Source organism: Crocodylus siamensis, chromosome 3 (assembly GCF_052110815.1).
Source record: "Crocodylus siamensis isolate JL-2025a chromosome 3, ASM5211081v1, whole genome shotgun sequence".
In the NCBI taxonomy this organism is placed as follows: domain Eukaryota; kingdom Metazoa; phylum Chordata; order Crocodylia; family Crocodylidae; genus Crocodylus; species Crocodylus siamensis.
This window is the reverse complement of record NC_143397.1, coordinates 34010367-34026115: the sequence shown is the minus strand read 5'-3', so window position 1 is coordinate 34026115 and position 15749 is coordinate 34010367. Positions and strand designations below refer to the sequence as shown.

Here is a 15749-nt window from a genome sequence, read left to right as displayed (position 1 = left end):
TCTGGCTGGTAAATCTGTTGTGAGGAAAGGTGCATGGGGGGGGGGGTGCAGATCGAGGCTCCAATGTTGGGGGAGCAGTGGGACTGTGGCAAGGGCTGTCCAGCCGGGGCAGGGTATGGTGGCTCCTGCCGTTACACACACTCCAGGGAGGGTATGGCGAGGGTGGACTGCTGCTGCAAGCTGGGGCCAAGGCAGCGCGGGGGTGTTGGGCTGGGCTGCGCTCAAGGCAGGCAGCAATGCTGGGAGGGCTACAGGAAATTCTGGAGTGGCTGCAGCCCCTCCCATAGGCCCCTTCCCAGTGCTACCACTGCCTGCCCCAAGTGCAACCTGGCCTAGCCCCAGTTGGGAAAAGCCTGGTGCTGCCCTGGCCCCAGCTCACAGTGGAACCCAACCTGCCCTGCCCCATGCACAGATTTGGGTGCATATGCCCCCCATGGCCTCCTCTTGCAGTGGTGGGAGCTGTCACCCCCCCACACAAGCCACTCGCAGCTCCATCTCACACTCCGTCCCAGATGTGCAGCGCCTGCCCCAGCCCCAGCCCCAACCCTAGCCCCACTCGCTCTCACTGCAGGGCCTCAATCTGTGCCCCCCTTAAAAACAAGAAATAAAATTTAAAGGGGCACATAAACTGAAACCTTGAGACAGAAGGGGTACACTTGTTAAAAAAGGTTGAAAACCCCTGCCTCAAGGCATAGCATATCAAGTATGACCTTTATCATACATCGATACCAGCTTATTAGTGATTAGTTGACAGAGCACACATGCACAGGAACACAACCTAGGTCCTGATCCTGGGACAGTTATACTTGACTTTTCTATTTGGTGCTCCTGATTACATTCTCATCATATTTAGCCAGTACAGCAAAACCAGCAAAAGAGTCTAATTTGGATGGAAGTATTTGGGGGGGAGGTAATTTTTAATCAAATAAACAGTTCAGTCAGTCTATAAAAACAGTACAGTGAAAAGTTGCTACATAAATAAAGCCATGTGGAATCTAATTATAAGGGAGCAGGAAAGTTACCACTTTTGGGCAAAATCCATTTCTACAAGTGTAAGGTGAAAAAAATTTGCTATTGCACCAAAGGATGACCTCCCCTGCCCCCCAGCCATGTCCAAATGAGTGTGGATGTTTGGTTCCTGGGGCACATCTTGTGCCACTGCTGGTGGTCCCTGGAGAACGCCCCTGCCTCACGCTGTGGTGGGTGACAGGTTACCCCGGGTGGGGTCGGGGAAGCTGGGCCCAGCAACTGTGGGTTTCCTGGGGTCCTGCAGCCAGGTGCACTCCTCCACATTTTTTCTGCTTAAGTTATTTTGATCTCCAAGGTAACCTGGGCCCTCCAGGGTAGCGGTGCCTCTGAGGTGCGTGGTACTGCAGACAGGCCTGGGCGCCACATACCGCGTGGCTACGCTGGTCTGGACATGGCCCCACTGTCTCTGTACTGCAGCCACTGCCAGCTTTTAACCTCACGAGCAGCACAGTGACAGCAGCACGGAGTCCAGCACAGCCTACAAAACCTGTCGGGGAAGCTGGGGAAGTAGTTCCAGCCTGCATTTAGAGCCAGGCTCTCCTCGGCTGCGCCGCCCTCTAGCGCAGCTGGTTTAAAGCTGGCTGGGGTGTGCCCGAGGTGAAGCTCGCGCCCTTCCCCCAGGCTGCCCTGCAGTGCTGCTCACCCCTGAGCCCCGGCAGGCGCGAGAAGCCCGGAGGTTTCCAGTAGGCACCAACGCGGCCGGGGGCTTCGCAGCACCAGCGCCAGGGCGAGCCCCGGCCCCGCCCGGCTGCCAGCTAAGCTCCTGTCATCAGCCTTTTGTTTTAACCCCTTCCCGCCCTCCTCCACCCCCGGGCAGGTTCGTGCTGCCAGGCGGAGCCCCCTCCCATTCCCGCCCCGCCCGGCCCGGCCCGGCACTGCCCGCGGCGCGGCGCGGCGGGGCGAGGAGCGGCGCCCGCGCCATGAAGGGGCTGAGCGATTTCCTGGCCGGCCTGAGCCTGGGCGAGGACGCGGCGGCGGCGGCAGCGGCGGCGGCCACCCACGAGAGGCGTGAGTGGGCGCGGGGTGGAGTCCCCCGAGCTGCCTCCCTCCCCTTCTTCCCCCTGCCCGGCTTGAAGGACTCTTGGCAATGGCAGGAGGAGGGGCGGGGGGCTCCTGTCTGCCCCGCCTCAGCTCAGGGTGCTGAGACCTGAAGTCGGGCATTGGCTCCTTGTAGGCGCTTGTGAGGTCTGAATGTGACCCTGGCGGCCCCTCAGCCCAGCCAATTTGTGGGGGGGGGGGGGGGGTGAGGGGCCCTGCCACGGCAGTAATCAACCCAGGGGAGGCCTCCCCTCGTGTTCAGTGGCTCACAAGGAGATCAGAGAATCATAGAGAATCAGGGCTGGACGGGATCTCAGGAGGTCACATCTAGTCCAGCCCCGGCTCAAAGCAGGACCATCCCTAACTAGATCATCCTAGCCAAGCCTTTGTCTAGCCCTGTCTTGAAAACACCCAAGGGTGGAGGAGATTCTACCACCTCTCTGGGTAGCCTGGTCCAATGCTTTACTAATCTCCTAGTGAGAAAGTTTTTCCTAATCTGTAACCTAAACTTCCTTTGAGACCATTGCTCTTTGTTCTGTCATCTGCCACCACTGAGAACAGTCTAGTTCCATCCTCTTTCAAACCCTGCTTTGGGTAGTTGAAGGCTGCTATTAAATCCCCCCTCAGTCTCCTCTTCTCCAAACTAAATAAGCCCAGTTTCTTCCGCCTTTCCTCAGTAGCCATGTGCCCCATTCCCTGAACCACTGTCATTGCTCTCTTCTTGATCTCCAATTTGACCATATCCTTGGAGGAGACAGGGGGTGTCCAGAACTGGCCGCTACTCCAGATGTGGCCTTACCTGCGCTGAATTGAGAGGCATAATCACTTCTCTCAATCTGATAAACTATAAGACAGGATCTGCCCCCCACAAGGACTGGCATCCTACTGAGACCAGGATCAGGCACAAGCTGCTGAGAACAAGAGCCAGGCAAACCACAAGATTGACCACAAGATGAACGTGAGCCTTCAGTGTGATGCTGCGGCTAGTAAAGCGAGCAAAACACTGGCTTACATTCATAGATGCTTCTAACAGCAAATCCCAGGATGTCATTTTCCTGTTGTATTTGGCTGCAGCTGGAGTACTCTGTCCAGTTTTGGGCTCCACAATTCAAAAAGGATGTGGAGAAGCTTGAGAGAGTCCAGAGAAGAGTCACGTGCATGATCAGAGGGCAGGAAAACAGACCTTATGATGAGAGACTGAGAGCCATGGGACTCTTCAGCCTGGAAAAGCGCAGGCTCAGAGGTGATCTGGTAGCCACCTCTAAGTTTATCAGGGGTGCTCATCAGGATCTGGGGGAACATCTGTTTACCAGAGCACCCCAAGGGATGACAAGGTCAAATGGTCACAAACTCCTCTATGACCGTTTCAGGCTGGACATAAGAAAGAACTTCTTTACTGTCCGAGCCCCCAAGGTCTGGAATAGACTGCCGCTGGAGGTGGTTCAAGCATCTGCTTTGAATGCCTTCAAGACACATTTGGATACTTATCTTGCTAGGATCCTATGATCCCTGCTAACTTCTGCCCCTGTGGCAGGGGGCTGGACTCGATGATCCTCCAGGGTCCCTTCCAGCCCAAATGTCTATGAAATCTATGAAACTGGCTGGAGGTTTCAGGTCAGCTTTTTTATTTTCCATTCAGTCCCATAACCAGTAACATACAAAAGGGGGTGGATAAAAAGTATTACAGTAAAAAAGTATTTCCAGTAGATATGTCTGTGCCCCTGTATACATAAGTGGATCTAGAAGTTTGAAAAGGGGGCGCAGATGTGAGATGCATCATCACATATAAGGACAACACATATTTTCCTCTGGTTAAGAATCAACTAAAGGCTTTACTAATAAGCCAGGGGCCCAGGGTTGCATTATTCAGCTTAAGATGAAAGCCAGAACAAATTGAAATGAGTTAAAAACAACAGAACTGCAGAGGAAAGGCTAGCTTGACTGGTGGAACATCAAGGCTATTAAAAAGAAGAGAGGGACATTAACACCTGTGGAAAGAAGCATTTAGATGGGATCAAGTAGATTATGAACCATGAAGTCAGTTGGCTCCCTCAGCGCTGCCTGACTAGAAATATTGCTGCCACTTCCCAGCAGTTAGTTTTAAACTTTGGGTGGAGCAGAAATTAAAGGGAGGTTGTATTATGGAGTCGGCTATGTGAGTGTTGGGGACAGGACTAAGAGCCTAAAGTTTCAGTAGGGGGAGTTTAGGTTAGAATTTAGGAGGCACTTTCTGAATATGAGGATGGCCAAGCACTGGAATAGGCTACCCAGGCAAGTTGTGGAATCTCCATCCATGGAAGTTTTCAGGGTTTGAAAGAAGTTGGATGATTGGATGAATACTTGGCCAGGATGGTTTCGTCAGAGATAATCCTGCCTGAAGCATGGGGCTGGAGTAGATGACTTGTGAAGCCCCTTCCAACCCTACTTCCCTATGATTCTATGGTCACTGAGGGCATTTTTACACATGTAAGCACTGCAGCACTGGGCGCTTTGAAAAGCACCAGGTGCTGCATCACTTGCAGTTGTATAAGTGGCAAAATGCATGTCAGTGCTCTGAAAAGGGCAGCAGAGCTCTTTTAAACTAAAATACATAGAAGATGTTTTAATCCAAAAGTGCACCACTACCATTTTCTGCATGCTGATATGCATTTAGCAATTATACAACTGCACATGGTGCAGTACACTTTGCATCAGCTTGTGTGCAGAGCAGACTTGATTAATTGAGTGTGCTCCAAAGCAGTGGATCTCTGGCATGTCATGGGACAAAAAGGTAGGTGTATAAGTGCCCTAAGCTTATTTCTGCTCTTCTCAGAATATGGGAGAGTTCAGAACCTGCAGAGAGCCCTTACAAGACCAGCTGGGAAAGCATCCTATTGAATAATGTGAAATAAATACGAAATGTATTGACTAAAGTAAAATATGTAAGAAATGTCACTATTAGAACTGGTAGGAATGTATCTTTAAGGAGAAAAATTGACTATTTAGGAGAAAGGAATTTCTGCAGTTTAAACCAAAATATTTTTTTCCTTCATTTTCTTCTTCCCTTCTCCCACACTTCCAGTGGTAAATAAGGGAAAAGGGTGAGGGTTTTGAAGTACAAGGCAAAAATCTGAAAAAAACATCTTTTTAATTAAAAAATGAATATATGGAAAATCACATCTATCCAAAATATGTAACATGAAAACTACCTGGAAAGCAGGTTTAGGTTTGGAGAGCAAATTTAGGTTAGACATCAGAAAGAACTTGTTTACGGTAAGGGTTGGCAAAATCGGAAATGGGCTTCCAAGGAAAATGGTGCTCTCCCCTGCCTTGCGGGTCTTTAAGAGTAGGCTAGACATGCACCTGACTGGGGTCATGTGACCCCAGCGCTCTTTCCTGCCCAGGGCAGGGTGTTGAACTCCATGATCTGCTAAGGTCCCTTCCGACCCAAACATCTCTGAATCTACTTAGATGGCTTATTTCCCCCAGTCTTCCTTTCCCTCCATGTATTCCAACTAGCTTAAATTGTTGCTTAGCCCAGAAAATATATTCTACTTCCTGTATGGTAACAACAGATTTTTATCTTTATGGATACCATGAAAGGTAAACAATGACAAAAAGCAAGGAAAGATTTATTATTCAAATTGAACATTTCCAACTGAGAATACTGAAGCCGTAAGTCATTTTCTTCATCTTGAGTTCAATGGAATTAGTTCTTGTTTGTAGTAATGTAAATGGGTGGAAAATCAAGCTATTAGTATTGAAATAACAGTTAAATGCAAGAATGAAGAATGGGTCAAATCTTAAAGGCTTGCCCTTCCACAGTGTTTCTTTCCCCAGGTTTCTAAAACAGTGTGGCAATTTCTTTTGCTTTTCTTCTGTGCCCTTTTATTTTCTTTCCAAGAGACAAAAATGTTTGTTACATTAAAGTGATGCTATGCTCTTATGTTTGTATCATGTACTATTCATCACAAGATAATCTATTGCTAGCATACATGTTTTTAATGAGTTTTTTTGTGAAACTGTGAGGAAAAAACACCATTATGATGAAACTTGGACAAAAAGTTTAAATGAAGCCAAGTAGATCTTTCTTTGACAGTCTTAAGGAGATTTTTGTCTTGGCATTAGTGAGATTTACTGCTACCTGAAAATAGAAAGGTTGATAATACTGTGGAGAAATGAAGGGCTGTGGAAACCACAGCTTAGAGAGAAGCCTTCAATAAATTTCTGGTCTGACATTTCTATGATTTTGTAACTTCATGCATGAAAAAAATCATTTGGTAAAAATAACAAAAGGTCATAAAGAAAGCTAAATTTGTGGTGTGACTGGAATGCGGTTGTTTTTGCTTCCTGAATTTCGTATCAAGATATATCAAGCTCTGAGCAAAAAAAAACTTCCTGTATATAGCCAGTTCTTCACTCTGAGTAGGAGTAAAAGAGAAATTATGAATTCTTTATGGGGGCTAACAAATCTATTGTTTTCAAGAGTGATGTATTAAAGAAATCCCCTCAGGGTGCTAATTCCTTTTCCTTGTTATTTGAAGGCAAAGTAAGCAAATTAAATTTTTGGAGTTCTCCCTACATAGTATGGCTAACTCAGGGCCTTCATTTCTGGTCCCTCTACATAAATGATGAACAATTGTTCAGCTGCTGTCAGCAATGCTGCCTGCCTGCAATGAGAATGAGCATGGCCTGTTGTGTAGCCACAAACTTGCTGTGTGACTCCACATAAGCCACTTAACCTCTGTGACTCTTGGGACCCTGGCCAACATTATACTTAAGATATGGTTAACCATTTAATCCCATCTTAAGTAATTATGCCACCATAGATTCAGTCAATTTATAGAAACTTATGATAAAATGGAATAAGCCACAAAATCATTACGCAACATTTATGTAATGACTTTGTGGATGGTTCCTATCATGCCTTAAATTGAAAGCATGGCTAGCACCAATCAGCTGATCAGCACTCCCAACTTGGGAGTGCACCAGAGGCTGGAAGGTCTTGTTAGCTGACTGGTGCTTCTGGCTGCAGGTGCGCACTGGCAAGGGCTCTGATATGCTGTCAGCTACAGGGACACACTGGGCATCTTGCTTGCTACTTGCTAGTGCAGAGGGGCCTCAGGATCATGATCTGATCCCTGCACTAGCAGTAGTGCACAATTCAGATCTGATCCCCAATTCCAGAATCACACCTCCTGCCACCCATATGTGGCATAGTAAGATGCACAATTTTTGGAATCACAGATCTGATCCCATTGCACCTTTAACTGAACAGTGACCCTGGTTCACCCATCTTTGAAATAATAATAGGTCACACGTTGTGTGGTTAAAGCAGTTAATGTTTATAAGGCATCTAGGTTGTATCCATGTTGGTGTAGAGGAAAAAGCAATCAGGACTTGTGGTAGAGGTGATATTTTTTATTAGACCAACTAGATTTTTTTCAAAAATCTAAAGATTTTTCTAAAAATTGAAATTTCTAAATTTTTTCCTAAAAATTTAAACTTTTTTGCAAAAATCTAGTTGGTCTAGTAAAAAATATCACCTCTACCATAAGTCCTGATTGCTTTCATGTTTATAAACCACTTTTAGATACTGAATAAAAGGTGCTAAAGCATTGCAAAGTCTTGTTTGTGGTCATTTATTTCTTAAGAATTTTAAATCATTGTTATGTGCATGTTGTTTCATTGTAACTGACCTACAGGAAGATCAACATTTTCTTTGAGTGGGATGCTTCCTTATGAATACAGAATACTATAGCTTAAAAGATGTGTGTCTCTGTTGCGCGTAGATTGTTACTTCTGGATTATTTTCTGCCATCAGCCCTTACATTTTTTTAATGTTTTGAATGGAATGTTCTTTACATTTATCTTTCCTAAAAGTCTAAGAAATCTTGACTCTAGTATTCTATATGTGAAGGAGAGCAGAGTGCATATGAACTTCTGTATAATGCACAGCAATAGCTTTAGTTAGAGTAGTGGTCTCCAACCTTTTTATGGTGAAGATCACTTTTGGTAAGTAAAGGGCACCCCAGGATCTACTGTTCCCTGGTCCCCACACTGTCTTCCTGGGCCTGCCCCCACCCAGCCCCCCCAGGACAAACTGCTCAGGCTCTGACTCCACTCACCCAGGCCTGCCCAGGTGGCGGGGGAAAGGCTCAGCCCAGCCACGTGCATCCTGCTGCTTTCAATTGTGGAGCCTCTGACAGACTGAGATTGACTGTCAGAGGCTGCACGATTGACCACTGGGTTAGAGTAACAAGTCACTGTTGATGACTTTAAGCTTCCACTTTTAATATTTACTCCAGAAAAGCTTTTTTGTGTTTGCAGCTTGCTGAAATTCTTGGTTCATGTCCCCGTCTATAAAATGGATTAAGTAATACTTTCTTACCTCTTTAGGATATTTTGAGGAAAAATACATTCATCGTGAGGTGTTTGGATACAGCTCTGAAAGGGTCATAGAAAAGGCTATAAAAATAAATTGCTTTGGAAATGTCCGGTTCAGTAATCTAGATTGCTTTGTATAATGTGACTGTGGATTATTCCTGGTGAGGGATAATGTATAATGTTCAGTTAAGTGGATGTTGTAGTGCAGTGGCTCACACTACCTCAACCTCAACTAATCTCAATGTATTTCAGTACATGAAGCTAGAATGCAGCGGGACAGAACTTGCATGTATCTCTCAGGAACCAGTAGTTGCTGCAGGATGAGTTGCTGATAGGACATAGTGTTTTGTTTTCTGATAGTACTGAACTGAAGTACCTCTTTTTCTATAATATTTTAGCCTACGAACTAAACAGTTAATTATTTGTATGTATTTTACACATCTTTCCAACTAATGTCCTGCTGGTATCAGTGTCTAATTAAATATTGAGACAGAAGCCTACTGATGCAGAAGTGTGCTAACTTCCAAGTTAGCCAGACTGATGTCTAGCTTTAACTCTTTATATTCTCTTTTTTTTGTCTATTGCCCACAAAGTATTGTGTTACTGCTGTCCAGGTAGGTGCCTTTTCAGTCTTCAGCACTCAGTCGAGTACCAAGTTGCTGGTGGTACTGTCTTTTTGGATGAAACATAAAATAAAAGTTCTGACCCATTAATAAATTCCAAAGCACTTTTTCCCACAAGAATTCCAATATTCTGTGTCCTAACACAATTCTTGCACAGGTAATCATCTCTTTTTTTTTCCTACTGATAAACCATCTACAGTTTTAGTTGGATGATATAATTCAGTTCCTTCCCTAAATTGTATTGTAAAGTGTTGGTGTGTTCACTCCAACAGTTTCTAGGTTTCAGAAAAGGAGGTGGCTATATTTAAACGGTAAGTGAGAGAATTTTTGTAGTTTGTGCTATGATGCTTACATTTGTAAAGTGTCTTGTGGTTTTTGGGGGCAGAAACATTATCAGTGAACTGTTACTATTCTGGGCAGTGCAACTAATGGTTTTTCTGTGCTGTGAAAATTCTATTTCTGTTTGCTGTAATCAGAACTAGGAAGATCAACCAGATGTCTAGGGGAAAGTGTAATCTTGGAACAGCCATTCTGAGGAAAAGCAAGTAATTCACATAAAATATTGAAACAAGATGTGCATATCCAAAATAACAGGAAGTAAGGGGAGCATAGTTATCATTTAAGCTTCTCATGGATATTTCTTTAATAACATGAACTGTTATATTTTCTACAGTATTACCAGATGAGAAGGAGTTTCAGTATGCTGCTAAAATGAACAATTTGGAAATCATGGAGAAGTTAGTTAAGAAGAAGGTTAATATTAATGCTGTAAATATTGTGAGTACAAAGTACTGTTTGACAGATTGATGATAAAAAATACAGCTTGTGTTTGGTGGTTAAGTGAAATCTCAAAAACACTAGTGTATTTGCTTTTAGCATGATAAGCCTAAGCATTACCTTCTAGAAAAGTATTTGAATAAGCTGTCAGATAGAGGACCTCCAAACTCAGCGAGTGCAAGGAGCTTAATAACTCTAGGTCTAGGCCTTTGAATTTGTAGTGTTAAAAGTCTGTGCTCAGGACTGGAAGCCAGGGTTTGAATTACTCTGACTCTTGGGGGTTGGGCGGGGGCAGGAATGGTTGGTGGCAGTGGTAGCAAAAAGGAGCCGCTGCTGCCACTGTCTGAGCTGCTTAGAAAGGCACAGGGAGGGCTGGGGGATCTCATTTCTTATGGTGAGGCTTATGGAGGACTCTTGTCTCCTATCAGGGGGCTCTCATCTCTTTTGGGGAGCCTTCCTCATTTCGAACCCTGCTGGGATCCCAGAGCTGCTGAATTACATTCTCTGCCCTGATACTGATGTTGTGGCCTTGCACAATTATCTTAATTTCTCAGTTCTAATTTTCCCCTCTGTATAATATGTAACCTCACATTTGTTAGAGTTGATTGATGCAGGTACCATCCTTTATGGATTGAAATTCCAAGTAATGCACCATTCAGTGTACACTGAAACACAACTGTACTTTACTGGAAACTTTTGACTGATGAGTGAAATCAGAATTCAGGCCTGGTGAATGTAAATGGAATTCCACTGATGTCCTTTAGACCATTGGTCTAAATTTGATCTAGGATATTTTATGCAATGCATTGTAGAGTTTAAAGATGAATACTAGCCCAAGACATCTCCTATTAACAATGTGTGGGCCTTTGCCCCTTTCCAATGGCTGGTCTACTGCATTTCATTTCCCTTTTACAACCCATCCAGGGGTTGAATGTTCTAATACTACTTGTCTCAAATTATTGAGTTTTTTCTTTGCCTCGTATATGTTTTCTGTTGCGGGTGGGAGGAAGTGGGCTGTTTTGTATGTTTTCTGTGGACAGAAAAAACAACCTGCATGTGGAATCCTAAATCCTTCTTTTTAAAAGAAAGATAAAGGATCCTTGTAATTACATTCTCTCAAACGAGAATATTTTTCCATCAATATATGTTGCTTGCTTCTTAGGCACAGATAGTGGAATTCAAGGATGTAGAAAATCGTTGCTGCCTCCATATTGCTTTATGGGACTCAAGGGATTAAAGCAACAGTATCCCATTTCAGAAATATGCTGTCCAACTCTCTGATCCAAAATAGATTTCAGCCTGGTCTACAGTAGGAGAACTATGCCAGAGTAGATATACTGTAGTGCAGGGGTAGGCAACGTTTTTGGCCAGAGTGCTGAAACCCCCCAAAACACCCACCTTGGAAGGTGCCAGAGTGTCGGCATGCCAGAAAAACAAAATGAGGGCAGGAGGTACATGGCAGGATGCCCTGCATGTGCCCCTTGCCCCTGTCCCCCAGCCCTGTTACCCCTTGCCTTGCACCCAAAGACCTTGTCCTCCACCCCTGCTGCCCCTGCCCCCCAGCCCTGCTCATGACCCTTGCCTCCCACCCAAAGCCCTTGCCCCCCAGCCCTGCTGCCCCCGCCCCCCAGCCCTGCTGCCCCTTGCCCCCCACCCAAAGCCCCTGCCACAGAGCAGCGGGGAGCTGGGAACAGGCAGCTTTCTGCATGCCTCACGTGCCCTGCTCCATGCGTTCCAATGCTGCTTTGCAGAAGCAGCGAGGGCAGCACAGCAGGGAGCATTGCCAGTATGTGCTGCCTCTTCAGAGCCTGGGGCCAGGTCTGGGTCTGGGAGGCAGCTGGGCTGGGGCCGGGGTGGAGAGGCAGCAGATATTTGCAGCTGGCCCAGGTTCTGGGTAGCCGCTGATAGCCACAAAGCCCGGGCTGCTTGCAGCAGGGCTTCCATGGGAGCAGCCCAGGCTCCATGGCTATCAGTATCTCCCTAGAGCTGGAGCTGGCTGCATTCGGGAGGCTACAAGCAGCTGCTGCCCTCCTGGCCTGGCCCTGGCTATCTCCTGGCCCCAGGCTCCGGGAAGCGAGCAGGTGCCGGCACTGTGCCTGCTGGGGCTGGGGCTGGGGGCAGGGAGGCAGCAGCTGTTTGTAGCCTCCAGGCTGCAGCCAGCCCCAGCTTTGGGTAGCTGCTGATAACCATGGAGCCCAGGCTGCTCCCAGCAGTGCTTGCGGCATCCCAGCTGTCTGCTGGGAGCAGCCCTGGCTCCTGGCTGGCAGCAGCTACCCAGAGCTGGGGCTGGCTGCACCCAGGAGGCTGCAAACAGCTGCTGCCTCCCTGGCACCAATGTGTGCCAAGGAAAATGGCCTCGCATGCCATGCTCAACACATGTGCTGGGGGTTGCCGACCCCTGCTGTAATGTATAGGCAATGTGCGCTTACCTTAAATTGGCAAAACTGGCAGAGTTTATTCAAGCCTTTTTGTACTTCCCTCTCCAGGCAAAATGAACTGCATTGGAAGGAAGGCTACTTTGCTTCTGTAACTTAATCTATACAAGTAACTTTTTCTGGCCCAACTGTCACATGTTCTGTCTCATTATATACCTGGTTGACCTGGCCTTACTTCTGTGAGTAGACCCATTGAACTCAGTAAGCTCTTATCTACACAAGAGAAACTCAGGAAGATTAATCTAAATTCACTTTTTAATAGATTAAGTGGTCTTGAACTGATTAAATTCTGATGTAGAGACTCTTATTCAGAATTAAAATGTCTTTAATGTGGTTTAGCTCAACACAAGTTCATTACATTAAAACAAATTAAGGCCACCTATGAAATTTTCCATACTGGGTTAAAATGCAGGTTAATCAGTCCACTTGAAATTCGCATTGTTTGTTAATTTGGATTAACTTTTATTTATACCTAGGCGTACACTGAGACTGTTTACGTGTGTAAAATTGCTCACTTTTTACTTTTTGGGTGGAAGCCTTGTTTTGCATAGATAATGTATTATACTGAAGAGGTGACTAATACTGAAAAAGATAATTCCAGTCATGCATTGCATAGATACAATCAAAAGCAAATATTCAGCAATCAGGACGCTGTCAAGAAATGAATCTAATCCCAGAAGTTGAGTCCTTTGCTTTTTTAAATCAAACCATAAAATGGGAATTGTGGAAATGAATTTTTGTTGTATTAATGCCTCCTCTAAGGAACGGGTGATTATTTAATCTCTGTTTGCCTCCTCAGTTGGTTTTACTGAAAGGCTTATCATTGGCATATAAATACCTAAAGAATTCTGGTTTCACCACATCATTCAATGGTGTTTTTTAAGTTAAGCAGGAGAAAACAAACGCATAAAATTGCAAATTTTAGCTATTGTCAAGGAGAGACTTGCAGAGGATTACATAATAGTGAGCTGTGATCAGGGACTTCAGAAGTCCTGACTGTCTGTCTAATGAAAAGAACTATATTTCATACCCACCAACTCAGGTTGTGCTTATTTCAGATGAAACGCACAGCACTCCACTTCGCTGTTGCAGGAAGTCATTTTTCCACTGTGGATTTTCTTCTCCATCACAAAGCCAGGGTTGATATAGCAGATAAGGTAAACAAACTTGTTTTTCACAGGTTGGTTAATGTACAGTACACCATTTAAGAATGGTCTGGTGGAAAAGTACTGACAGATATGGAGAAAATGGATCTTCTTGCTTCCCTCTATTTTACAAGGTATTAGCTGTCATTTAATTTGTAAGAACCTGCCTTTCCCCTGCCTCACAAACATTTTAGACAAGCAAAGTTAAATTAAAAAGGTGGACAGTTGGCTGCAGTCTTAAGCCAGGTCCATGCAAGGCAAATTTACCAGGCCAGGCAGTAGTGACTTTCAAACATATTACTCCCTGACCTTGAAGCAGTGTAGTTGCATACATGTGACACTGAGCAGGTCAAGCTGGTAATACTGCTCACCAGTGCTAATTAGCTGCACTGCTTCCAGTTTAGGAAGCAGCCCAGGTGAGGCAATACAGTATGTCTGAGGATGCCCATAATTGCAACACTGCTGCTGTTGGTGTGCATGTGTTCATCTGTGTCTAATGGTGACTTTCAGCTGCTATCACCCCAAAATCCTGGGGAGCTGTGAATGAATCTGGCATCCTCTATAAATAGAAACAGCCTTCAAGTGCTCTGTATTAGAACAACTACACCAAGTAAGCTGTTGGCTAGGAAAGTTTGTCTCTCTGAACCCATGAGTTTCAATGAGCATCTTTATGTGTGCTCCAGGGTAGAAGGGGGTGCTTTAATGAAAGCAGCTCCTAGAACCACTCTAATTAAAGTGCCCACAATGTAACGTATATTCAGCATCCTGCGCTTCAAAATGGCAGTAGCGGTGCTTAAACTAAACTTGCTCAAGGAGCTTTAGTTAAGGTGCCCCCGTCGCCATTTTGAAGCACAGGGACACTGAATACATGTGATGCGGAGGCTGCTGGTGCATGATAATTAGCACGTTCTAGAAGAATTGATTAATAAAGTCTGTTCTGATGTGCTAATTAGCAAGCATTGGAGCAGAAATCCAGCACGTGTGTAGGTGCCCCAAGATGTCACCTTGTTCTGCTTTCTGCATGTCCCAGATGAATGTCCTAACCAGTTGGCCAGTTTGCTGTCTGTTGCTTTAGCCAAAAAATTCACCCTGGATCTGTGAAACCTTTAACAAACTGATATTTTCTATGGAAAGTAAAAAAAAATGTTTAGTTGAGAAACTTCTAATCAACTTGAGTTATACTGTAAAAGTTGGAGGAGAAAGTATATGAGGGCTGTTCAGAAAGTATTGAGACTGATGCTGTAGGAAACAAAATATTTTATCTACAGGGTTTTAGCTTAATTTCCTTCAAATTATGCTCTGTCTGCAGCCACACACTTCTCCCAATGTTTCTACCATTGTTGGAAGCACCTCTGATAAGCAATTTGTGGAACTGCTAAAAGCTGCTCAGCCTAATTTTGTTTCATGGTTTCCACATCACAAAATCTTCTTCCTTTCAAGGTTTTCTTTAGTTGAGAGAAGAAAAAATGTTGCATGGAGCCATATCATGTGAATATGGAGGCTGCAGCACTTGTGGGATACAGTGTTTGGCTAAAATTTGGCTAAAAATTGCTTCACAAGCTGTGCTGAGTGGGCAGGCACGTTGTCATGGTGAAGCATCCAAGAGTCAGGTATCCACTTTTCTGGTGGTTTTTCTGGTTGTTTCATTCCCAAATCACTGGTTAGAATTGAATGACATGAACCAACAGAAATTCCAACTTCTTCTGCTGTCTCTTGGACAGTCAGTCACCTATCATTTCGAATCAAACTGTGAACCGCTGCCACATTTTCATCATTTTGTAATGTTGAAGGACGCCTGAAACACTCATCACTTTTGACTGATGATCGTCCTTCCTTAAATAGATGATACCATTCAAAAACTCTTCCATGGCTCATTGTGTCATCACCAAATGCTATTTTAAGTAATTCAGATGTTTCATTTGCCATTTTCCCAATTTCTGTGCAAAATTTAATGCACGCATGTTGTTCTGGACACTCTGACATAACGAAAGGGGATGCAAGACACAACAATCTTACTTCAACTGCTGGCCACAGAAAACTGCAGAAACATCATGAGCTGCAAACCTGTCCAGAGGAGTCCCAACATGCCCAGACCAAAGCCATGCCCTCCACCTAATACTTTGTACCACAAATACATGTTCAGTCTCAATAATTTTTTTAACAGACCTTGTACATCAGATCAGGGCTCTCCCTGGGAGAGCGGGGGAGCCGAATTGGGGTGACTACCCCGGGTCCTGCACTTTGGGGGCCCCATGGAGCTGGACCAGCTTCACATCTGGCTCCTCCCCCTCCCCCACCGTTGCCATGTCCAGGCCCCCACACAGGTTGATTTGTCC

General features: G+C 45.1%; 1 protein-coding gene across 3 annotated transcripts in view; it reads left to right on the top strand.

Annotated features, from left to right (window-relative positions):
* The first annotated feature begins 248 nt into the window (after positions 1 to 248).
* Positions 249 to 15749, top strand: part of ANKDD1B (ankyrin repeat and death domain containing 1B) — a 47731-nt gene continuing 32230 nt past the window's right edge. For 2 of the 3 annotated variants that reach the window (XR_016441193.1, XM_090038074.1), the window contains exons 1-3: positions 251 to 2037; positions 9730 to 9833; positions 13327 to 13425. Coding sequence is in view for 2 of the 3 variants with exons in the window: in XM_090038074.1 (XP_089894200.1) it covers positions 1950 to 2037; positions 9730 to 9833; positions 13327 to 13425 (291 nt within the window). In the remaining variant the exon portion in view is untranslated. Of the gene's footprint in view, positions 2038 to 9729; positions 9834 to 13326; positions 13426 to 15749 lie in introns of all 3 variants that reach the window. The other variant, XM_090038075.1, reaches the window with a different exon arrangement.